The sequence below is a fragment of the Myxine glutinosa genome, chromosome 4 (assembly GCF_964187855.1).
Source record: "Myxine glutinosa chromosome 4, kmMyxGlut1.1, whole genome shotgun sequence".
NCBI lineage: Eukaryota > Metazoa > Chordata > Myxini > Myxiniformes > Myxinidae > Myxine > Myxine glutinosa.
Genome location: NC_136264.1, coordinates 136,465,545 through 136,477,006, shown reverse-complemented (window position 1 = coordinate 136,477,006; position 11,462 = coordinate 136,465,545). Strand labels below are relative to the sequence as shown.

The 11,462-nt window shown below is 52.7% G+C and overlaps 1 protein-coding gene across 1 annotated transcript in view; it reads left to right on the top strand.

The window, feature by feature from the left end:
* The first annotated feature begins 8,205 nt into the window (after positions 1-8,205).
* LOC144891649 (general transcription factor II-I repeat domain-containing protein 2-like) overlaps positions 8,206-11,462 on the top strand; it is a 38,473-nt gene continuing 35,216 nt past the window's right edge. Inside the window, exons 1-2 of the mRNA XM_078775309.1 lie at positions 8,206-8,961; positions 9,083-9,729. Of these exons, the coding sequence (XP_078631435.1) occupies positions 8,206-8,961; positions 9,083-9,729 (1,403 nt within the window). The remainder of the gene's footprint in view (positions 8,962-9,082; positions 9,730-11,462) is intronic.

The following is an 11,462-nucleotide window of genomic DNA, read 5'->3' as shown; positions in this document are numbered from 1 at the left end:
TTGGTGCTCCCCGTCTTCCCTTTAAACTAAGCACATACCACGTCATTAACAACCAAACTAATCTCTCTATGTCCCCGACTACCTGTCCAATGTCGCTACTTAACGCTACCGTTACCTATGGTCATCTCTAGGTCCCTATGCATTATCCAAACCATCCCTCGGCGAGCTTACACTGCCATAAACCCCATAAAACTATAGCTCATGTGCCCCGTCGCAAGAGGTACTGGGTCCTGCCTCGGCATCTAGAGCCGAGGCGATCCACGAGGGCTCCTGCTCGCCGGCATAAGGTCTTATCCGGTCGGCATGGACTATCCGAGGGAGGGCCCGTGGCCCCATTTTGATCTTAACGACCACGTCACAGACTTGCGACAGGACGACTCCCGGGCCTTGCCAGGGGGAGGTGAGTTTTGGGCACCTACCCTTCCGCCTCCGGAGATTAAAGAACCAAATCTTCATCCCCGGAGCGTACTGACTCCCCTGGCTCCAGTGGTCGTACCTGTGCTTCATCTTGGCCCCCGCCAGATGGAGCTGGCGGCGGGCGAAGGCATGGACCCGCTCCATGCCTTCCTCCAGGTGACGTGCGTAACCCTCCTTCGGCGGTGTATCTGTGGTCTCTGGCGCGGGACCGCATAGCAAGTCGGCGGGAGCCCGCAACTCCCGCCCATACATAAGCAACGCTGGACTGCATGCGGTGGCCCCGTGCTGGCTAGTTGGGTAGGCCATCAAAAAGTACGGGAGATGTTCGTCCCAGTCATCCTGACGGGTGGTGGTGAACAAGGCCAGTTGTTGGACCAATGTTCGATTGAACCATTCCACCATCCCGTCAGATTGTGGCCGCAAGGGCATGGTCCGTGTTTTCCGAATTGACAGGAGTCTGCACACATCTTTTAGCAATTGACTTTCGAAATTTCGACCCTGGTCGGGGTGCAGCTCCTGTGGAATCCTGTGCCGACATACAAATCCTTCCACGAAGGCCTGCGCTACAACCCCGGCTTCTTGGTTGGGGAGGGCGTAGGCCTCCGGCCACTTGGTGAAATAGTCCATTACAACAAGGATGTACTTATTACCTTGGCGGGTGCGGGGCAGCGGTCCTAGAATATCCATAGCCACCCGCTCAAGGGGGGCCCCCACCTGGTGTAACTGAAGGGGGGCCCTCATCCTCCGTGCTGGCCCCTTTTTGGCAGAACAGGCGTTGCATCTCCGACACCAGTCCTGTATGTCACGCCCCATGGCCCATATTCACCCAATAGAACCTCCGGCGGACCCGAAATGTTGTCTTTGTCATGCCCAAATGGCCGCCGGAGCGGGTACCATGCACCTGTTGTAATATGACGTTCTTAAATTTGTCAGGGACTATCACCAGCCAGGAAGTTCTCTCAGAGGGAACCTCCACACACTTGTGATACAAGATGTTGTCTTTCAATTCCAGGGTCTGCCACTGAGCCCAATATGCCTTCGTTTGCGCCCCGAGGGAGGTGACCTCTTCCCCCTTTGGTCTTTGCCCCAATTTGACCCATTTGAACACCGGCCCCAGGACGGGATCCTCCTGCTGGGCCGTGCTCCATGCCAAATTTCCAAATTCTTCATCCGTGGTTAGTGGCAAAATTGGCCCTCTCACCCGGGTTGCCCGGACGACGAGAATCGGGGCAGAATCGCCCAATTGCTCCCTCTCCTCGTGTCTCGCACAAAATTTGCAGTTTTCCCCCAGACAAGGACGCCGAGAGAGTGTGTCCGCATTACCCTGGGCCTTCCCGGCCCTATGGGTCACATTAAAATCGTACTGCTGCAACTTTTCCAACCACCTTGCAATTTGGCCCTCTGGTTCCTTGAACCGAAGGAGCCATTGCAAGGAGGAATGGTCAGTTCGAACCGAAAATTTCCGCCCGTACAGGTACGGGTGGAAATGGTTCATGGCAGCCAGCATAGCCAATAGTTCCTTGCGGGTTACGCAATAATTTCGCTCGGGCCTACATAAGGCCCGACTATAATAACCAATCACTCTCTTCACGCCCTCCTGTGTCTGAGACAAAACTGCGCCCAATCCTTCCTGGCTTGCATCCGTGTCCAGGGTAAATGTCCCGTCACTAGTGGGGTAAGCTAGAAGGGGTGCGGATGTTAAACACCCCTTCAATTTTAGGAAGGCCTCTTGGCACTCCCTTGTCCAATTAAATTGCGTCCTCTTCTCCGTAGGCCGGTGGAGGGGACGGGCCAACTCCGCAAATTTCGCCACAAAGCGCCGGTAGTAGGGGCAGAGTCCCAAAAATCCCCGCACCTCCTTGATGGTACGTGGTGCGGGCCACTCCTCTACCGCGGTAATTTTGCCTGGGTCTGTTTTTACCCCCTCGTGACCGATAACGTGACCTAAATAGGCCACCTCTCTTGCAAACAAGGTGCACTTACTCGGGCTCAGCTTCAACCCTGCCTGTCTGAGGCACCCGAACACCTGGTCCAAATTAGCTAAAGCCTGGGGGAAGGTCTTGGCATGTACTAGGACATCATCCAGGTATACCAGGCATGAATGCCATGGCATGCCGCCTAGTACATGTTCCATTAATCGCTCAAAGGTGGCGGGGGCATTACACAAACCAAACTGCATCACAGTGAACTGATACAGCCCCTTACCTGTGGAAAATGCCATTTTCTCCTTCCCTGTCCGATCCATCTCCACCTGCCAATACCCACTATTTAGGTCCAAAGTTGAAAACCAATTTGAGCCCGCAACGGCATCGAGGGTGTCATCAATTCTTGGCAGGGGTTATGAGTCCTTGAGTGTCACGTTGTTTAGCTGGCGATAGTCCACGCAGAAACGCGTGGTCCCATCTTTCTTTTTAACCAGCACAACAGGTGACATCCAAGGACTTCCCGAGGGCTCGATGACGCCTGCATCGAGCATCTTTTCAACCTGCTCGTCAGCTTCCGCCCTCTTGCTCCAAGGGAGCCGTCGGATGGGCTGACGAATAGGCCGGGCCTCACCGGTGTGGATCTGATGTTTCACCAGGCCCGTACGTCCAATATCCTCAGGGGACAAGGAGAAGAGATCCAAATGGGATCCAACCAGTTTGTGTAAGGCCTCCCTCTGGGTACCTCCCAACGCTACACTACTACGATTTACCATCTCGCAAATGGGATCGGGCCAATTCCTATTACTTATTGAAGGCTCCCCCTGGGGCCGGCTCGGCTGGACGTTCTCGCCCCTCACTGACGCGACTTCTCTAACTGGGGTGCAGCCAGCTACCTTCGTGCCCCTCACTATAGTGCGTGGTTCTGTACTAATATTAATTACTCGAACGGCCACCACCGGCCCGTCCGTTTTTACAAGGGTGCGGCCCACGATTAAACCAGGTATGGATCGCGCTGCCACCGGTTCGACCAGGCCGCAGGACTCCTGCCATGTCGGGCGAGCTGACCATTGGGCCGTCACTATGGCCTCGGCCCCCGGAGGGATGGTCACGGCCTCAGTAGCCTCCAGCTCCACCCTCTCGGCCGTGCTCACCCCCTCCAATGGTAGCTCCGCCACTCCCACCTGCAGGATCCCCCAGCTCAAGTCGATTTTACAACCGCTGGCAGTCAACAAATCCAACCCTATTAAGCATGGGTCGCACACCTCCGCCACCCAAACCTCTATCTCTTTCTTTACCGATCCCAACTTGAGGGTCACAAAACCACGCCCTATGATCGGAGCCGTTGCCCCGGTAGCCAGCTGCAAACTATGATTTTCCAGACGCTGGATTTTACCCCAGCCGTCTGCACTCGAATTAAGGATCACAGGGCTGATGATCGTGGCGCTGGCTCCCATATCCACAACGGCGTCTACCCCCACGCCGGCAATTTTGCATCAAATTGTTAAACTACCGGTTCCAATTTGGCCACAATGAATGACCTGTCGCATCAATGAGGGCTCCTTTCCATCCCCTACTGCCGAACACCGCCCTGCATGCCCGGCACGTTCTAGTTTCCCGGGCCCTGGCGAGGGGGTGTCTGAGGTCAGCTAGGCCGATCGATACGGGGCGGAGTTGAGGGCACCGGCTGGCGGGGAGCGTCCCGGCGCGGAGCTCGACACTCCTACGCCCGGTGACCCAGCCGAGCACAATTATAGCACCTCACCTGGTAAGGTGCTTGCCTCCGGTATTCCAAATTCCCCCCCCCCCCTGAATGTCCGAATTGGTGTACTTTGCCGTGGACTACCGGGTGCCACCGCTGGAGCCGCCTGCCATGATCCAGGTCCCGCCAGGCGCCGATCCACCAGCCTCCGGACCATGCTCTCCAGGTCAGGGCCCCCTTCGGGGGTGGGCCCCCTAGGGGGGCCGCCACCCATCACGGGCCCTACCCGACGCACCGCCACTGCGTGGCGCTCGCCTCCCCGGGCCAGCGGCCTCGCTGCTTCCCAACGGGCTGCAGCGTCGGCCGCCTGACTCATGGTCTGCGGGCGCCACATGGCGAGCTGTTGTCGGAGCTCCAGATCTGGAAGAGCCTGGATAAAGTGATCCAGCGCCAGGCTTTCATGGGAACTCACTGCCATGTCCGCATGTGCGATTCCGACTGCGCGGCGAATGTCATGGGCAAGTTCCCCGATGGTCTCCTGGGGCTTGCGTTTGCGCTGAGCAAGCTGAGCTTTAACAAGCTCGCTTTGCTGTTCAATGCCGAATCTATTAAGGCCGCGCGGAGAGCTGGCAGGGTGAGAGCACCCGGTGGTAAAGCTGTCAGCACCTCCGCCGCCGCACCACGCAGTGCTCCCACAAGGTGCACTCCACCTTCGTCCGGATTCCAACCGTTGCCTCTACACACGTATTCAAACTGTGCCAGGTACGCCCTCAGATCACTCTTGCAGTCATATGGCGCGGGTGTGACCTTGTGGGCGCCCGAAGGCCGGACCCCGTGCGTCACTCCTTGCGGAATCAGCGCGGGACCAAACCGTTCGGGCCCCCACAGTACACTATTCCCGGGGGGCTCCCGTGCATCCCCCGTCCCTCCAAACACTACCCCTCTTGGTGTCGATGCCTGGGTCACCCTTCCGCAACCCGCTACCCACTCCATACCCGCACACCCTTGCTCACCAATACCCCTCTCACTCCCCATAGTCAGACCTCCTTGCACACCTCCTCTATCCATACACTCCGGACCAGTCATACACCTCACCATTGGTCCCTCACGAACACCCGGGTCTAAACCAACACCCAAGCCGACTGAATCTCCCCTCACACCATATACATTTCCGAGTATATCGCCACTCACCTCGGCACCTCGTCTTCGCTCCTCCTCCGCCACCTGCAAACTCTTTATTTGGTTAGTAAGCACATCATCACGATTTGAGCACAGACCTTGCACCAATTCCATCACCTCCTCCTTTATCTCTCTCTTAGTTTCCCTCCGTCTCTTCTTAATTTCACTTACCCCCTCTTCCACTTCCTCTCACTTTTGCTTCACCTCTTTCATTTCCCGGTGCGCCCCCTCAATTCCTTCCTCTAATGCCACATTGGTCGTTTCTATGTGCGTCCTTACTTCCCGTTCTTTCGTCTCCATTGCTTCTGTTACCTCGTCCAACCTCTTTGTCAACCCCTCATGTACCATCTGACATTCCCTCTTTGTCGCTATAAGTTCCTTTTTTATTTCTTTCTGTGTCGCCTTTAACCCCCCGATTACCGCCGTGTTCTTTTCCACTTGCTCCACTAATTCCTTTTGTCCCACCGTCAGCTGCTCTACTCCCCTCGTCAGATCTTCTATGCCCCCCTGTACCCTAGCCGTACTATTTCTCACCTCTTTCTCCATACGCTCCTCACCTCGCTTTACCTCCTCGCGTACCCCCGCGACCTCCTCGCCCACACCTCGTCTGATCTCCTCCCCCATTTCTCCCATCTCTTTGGTAGATGCTGCCCTCATCTGTTCCAAATCATTCCTCTGGGCATCCAATTTAGTTTCCAACCCAATTTTCACGTCCTCTATCTGATCTCCCATTTGTTTAATTTCCCGGGCAGATTGCTCCCCTATTTCCCTCAATTTGCCTTCCATTGTGTTTTCTAACCCCGTTAACCCATTCTTCACCCCTTTCATCCCGTTGTATAACCCCTCAAATTTGTTGTCTAAACCCCCAAATTTATTGTCTAAATCTGGGGTGGGGAACCTCCGGCCTCCGGGCCGTATACGGCCCGCGAGACCGTTTGATCCGGCCCGCGAGACCGTTTGATCTGGCCCGCGAGGCAATTCATCTATCTATAAAAATAAAAAAAATGTTTTTTTTTTTTTTTGTATACAACATCGAGGCTCGTGAAAGAGCGAACATTAATCACACAGAAAGACAAACCGACACATAAAACATATAACATCGGGAGCGGTAGACAAGATGGGGAGAGATGGGGCAGGACACAAACACAACATTTGAGAGCAGGGACCGAGAGACATGGAGACGTCGAGAGATCTGTGAGAGGGAAAGGGCTTTGGGGGGGGGGGCATGGGAAGGGGGGGCATGGGAAGGGGGGTGGGAGAGGTATAAAACATATGGACACTGCCAGGACTTCCAGGAAAGAAGTTGGATTTTCAAACAAGGTGGATCTGGGGTGAATTAGCGGGGGTAGAAAAGATCAAGGTTTTGGATGGGGGAAGATAAGAGATGGTGGTGAACAGCTGTTTTAAAGACCTGGAGGGAGGAGTGGGATTGAAGGGAGTGAGGGAGTTTGTTCCAGAGGTGGGGGAAAAGAGGAATGAAAGAGTGAGGGTGAGCAGACAGCCGAGATTTCGGCAGTTTAACCATCAGAGGGTTGCTGGCAGATCTTGTGCGACCTGTAGGAATATTTGGGGGACAGAGCACAGAGAGAGCTGGGAGTGCAAGGCCGGAGAGGAGTCGGAAGAAGACAGAAAGACCACCTACCTGCCTGCGGTGAGTGAGTGAAAGGCCCTCAGAGATAGCTTCATCGCGGGAGATTCCAATAATTCTGAAAGCTTTGGTTTCAACAGCGTGAAGCCGAGCTAGGTGTGAGGCAGGAGCACCGGCCCATAGGGGAGAACAGTATTCCATTGAGCTGCGGATGAAAGCCTTGTATGTGGTGAGGAGCTCAGGTGTGCCGAGGAAGGACTTCGCACGACGGAGGATGCCCAGTCGGCGACTGGCTTTGGAGGCCAGCTTGGAAATGTGGTTTTCCCAAGAAAGATCATGGCAGATAGTGAGACCCAAAAGCTTGAGCGACAGAACTTCTTCGAGAGGATTGTTGAGAAAGTAGATGGGAGGGTTGTCCAGTCGATCTTTTCGGAGAGACATAGTAAGAGTGTGAGATTTGTCAGGATTGAAAGGCATGTTCCACTTGTTTGACCAGTCTGTGATTTTGTCCAAGTCTTCAGAGAGTGAGGAGGCTGCAGACTGCCGATCTGAGGGATGAGGAATGGAGCGGCAGAGAGTGGAGTCATCAGCAAAGAGATAGAGAGGATTTTCCAGAGAGTCGGAGAGATCATTGATAAAGACCAGAAAAAGCACAGGGCCCAGAACACTGCCTTGGGTAACTCCAGCCTGAACAGGCAGGGGAGATGAGAGAAATCCATCCAGGGCCACACGTTGACTACGACCAGAGAGGAAGTCCGCAAGCCATGCATGGAGATTTCCATGGATACCATAGGAGGAGAGTTTGGTTAGCAGAGCTGGGTGCCAGACCGTATCGAAGGCACGTGATATGTCAAGGGAGACAGCTCTGATTTCCTGTTTGGCATTGAGGACCTCCATCCATTGTTGAGACAGCAGAAGCAGCATGTCCAGAGTAGAGTGACCTGGTCTGAAACTAAATTGATGATCAAAGATCAAGCCATTGGAGAAGAGGAAAGATTCCAGTAATCTGAGAGGAAATAATTCCAGTAATCTCTCCTTTTCAAGGTTTTAAATTAATCAGACAAAGGGTAACCAAGTTATGGCCAAAAACGATTCAACCAATCAGAGAGGAGCGAGCTTTCACGTGTTGTAACAGTCAACGAATGCCGAACGTGGCGAGCAGACGCTGCCTCGGCGGCACATTTGAGAACTTATTCATTTATTTGACGTTGGCAAAATATGTTGGCGCTAACAGAATAATTGCCATCAAATTAAAACTAATTTGCGATTAATCGTAACTGCGATATGCGACCTTCCGGACAGTCAAGTGAGTTCCGTCGTAACTGCGATATGCGACCTTCCGGACAGTCAAGTGATCGCGTGATTTCATGTCATCATTTCATTCAGTATATGCAAACATGGCGACTAACAAGAAAAGAAAGGTAGATGCGGAATGTCGCGCTTTCCAAGAGAAATGGGCAAACGATTATTTCTTTGTGGAAGTAAAATGCAAGCCAGTATGCCTGGTTTGTCGGGAAGCGCTCTCGGTGATGAAAAAGGCCAACCTCGAGCGTCATTACAGCTCGAAACATGCTAAACTGGACGAGTTGAAAGGACAAATGCGCTTGGATAAAGTTAACGTTCTTCGGCGGAGTTTTGGTACTCAACAAGCAGTCTTCATAAGACCACAATCTGACCGAGACAACACTACGCATGCTAGTTTTGTGGTGAGTGAGCTAATCGCTAAGAAGCTGATGCCGCATTCAGAAGGAGAATTTGTGAAGGAGTGCCTTGTTGCCGCTGCGGAGCTGCTCGCACCGGACAAAGTAAAATTGTTCCAAAGTGTCAGTTTGTCTCGAAGAACTGTCTCAGATCGGATTACTGACATGGCACAAGATATTGAGAAAACACTGAAGGACACCGCAAGAGATTTCCAGTTTTTCTCTCTGGCCTGCGATGAGACAATGGACATAACAAACACCGCCCAACTAGCCATTTTTGTGCGGGGGATTACAGCTGAGTTTGATACGAGGGAGGAGTTGCTGTCTTTGCAAGCCATGCATGGCACCACCAAAGGTGAGGATTTGTTTGAGCAAGTTGTTTTGGCTATGAACAAATTCGAACTGCAGTTTGACAAGTTAAGTGGCCTGGCCACGGATGGAGCCCCAACCATGGTTGGCGCGCAAAAGGGATTGACTGCATTGTTAAAAAAAAGAAATGAGTCGTCTCAGTCTCGATCCAAGTGAGTTAGTTGTATGCCACTGTATCATACACCAAGAGAATCTGTGTGCACAGTCCCTGAAGCTCAACAATGTGATGACAACTATCGTTTCCACCATAAACGTCATCAAAAGCAGAGGGCTGAACAGCCGCCAGTTCAAGAAGCTACTGAGTGAACTAGAGTCAGAGTACGGAGATGTGGTTTACCACTGTGAGGTGCGGTGGCTGAGTCGCGGAAATATGCTCACACGGTTTTACTCACTGAGAGAAGAAGTGAAACAGTTCATGGAGATTAAGGGGAAACCTGTCATGGAACTCAGTGATAGCAAGTGGCTGTGTGATTTGGGCTTCATGGTGGACATTACCAAGTACCTGTCAGAGCTGAACGTCAAGCTCCAAGGTCCCAACCAGCTTCTCAGCTCTCTGCAATCACATGTGAAATCATTTGAAGCTAAACTAAAGCTGTGGCAAGTGCAACTGGAAAGGGGAAACACTATCCACTTTCCCACTCTGCAAGAACAAAAGCCTGCTGTGACATCTGAATATGCTGCTGAGTGTGCAAAACTCCTCCAGGCATTTGGAGAGAGGTTCCAGGACATGAAAAGTAGACAAAGGGAACTGAACATATTTGCCACGCCGTTTAATGTGGAACCAGCTGATGTGCCTGACAACCTACAACACGAAATCATTGAGCTGCAAAGCAATGACGAGCTCAAAGCTAGGTACAACAACCTCCCTTTGCTCGAGTTCTACAAACTGTATGTACGTGCTGATTTTCCCATTCTGAGGAGACATGCACTGAAGTTTGCATCACTGTTTGGGGCGACCTACAGCTGTGAGCAGTTCTTTTCAAAACTGACTCTTGCAAAGACTCGGTTTCGCTCAAGACTGACTGACCCAAACCTGCAAAACCAGCTGCGAGTAGCATCATCATCACTACCACCTGACACCAAACGCCTCGCCAAAGAGAAACAGCTCCAGCCATCGCATTAGGTGAGTCCGATATATGTATTCAATAATTTAGCATGGCCCTCGAAGGATGTTCTAAAAATCGAAATGGCCCTCGACAGGAAAAAGGTTCCCCACCCCTGGTCTAAACCCTCAAATTTGGCTTCTAACCCCCCGATTTGATTTCCCATATTACTTAACCCGTCTCTCAATTGCTCACTGGTACCCCTCGCTTCGTCCCTCATTGCTCCCATTTGGCCTCCCAATCGCTCACCCTGAGCCCTCGTTTTTCCTTTTGGGTGTCTATTTTACTTTCTAATCGCTCACCCATCTTTAGCATGAGGGCCTCCATTTGCACCATGAAGAGGTTCAAATTCACCGGTGCTGCGGGCGCGGCTGCCCCAACCACGTGCGAGCCGCCATTTTGTGCGCCCGAAACCTCGTGCGCGAGGGCGCCGTCTTGTGCACCTGATACCCCCGCAACCACATCTTCATTGCTCTCCTCCTCCATTATTACTCCCACCTCCTCCTTGGGATCCTGGGTCGCATCTAACCCCCCTTCTAACTCACCCACCAGCATCCGATCGCCTTGAGCATCCATGGCATGATTTTAAATTTGGATGTTAAAATGAAATTTCGACCACTCATAATTTGAGTGCGCTAAGCGCACTTCAGGTCCGAATCCCGCTCCTGACATCAATTGTTGCGGATCTCAATGTCGGCCCCTTTTCCCCCTTAAGAAGGGGGGATTAATCCCCTTGTTTGTGACTGACCGACGTGAGTCCTGAAGCTGCACAGCTCCCTCCAGGGAGGCAGGTGAGCAACCTCGTCCGAGACCGCGGACAAGATGTTAATTGCCGAGCGGATTAGCAGCCGCGGCTCGAACCATTAGCATTCACTAGACCCGATTCTGAACGTTAGCCAAATCATGCCACAGGTATTCAATGGGGAAATCACTAAAACGAAACGGATGTAAAGGAAAGAAGGCAAGGTAGGAAGAACAGGATTTATTACTAACTATTATGTACACAATCAAAGAAACCAAGGAGGATGGAAAGATACGAAAATAAAGACAGAAGGAGTAAGACACAGTGCAAATATTAACTTATCTAAACAGGCGTAACTTATAACCCAGACAACATAAAGGACGGACGACAATCAGACTTACACGGGGAATGATGATAGGAATGAATGGCAGGAGGTGGATGGCTGGACGGACGAGGAGGTGGGATCACAAGGCGGGAAGGATGCGGGTGGTTGGTATGATCATGCGGCTCGAGGTGAGCAGCCGCTGACCCTCCTCAATCGTCTCTGCACGGCGGCGTTACTTCGCGACCGCAACTGCCGTCAACGCTCAAAGCTGCCGTGGTCAAAAGCTGCGGTGGATTCCGCTGCGGTGGGGTGAACTCGAGAAACGAGTCCGAGGTCACTTAGAGCTGGTGGGGGCTTCCTCGGTCATCTCCTTCCTCAATCGTCTCTCTTGGGGGGCGTCGCGCCACGGGTTATA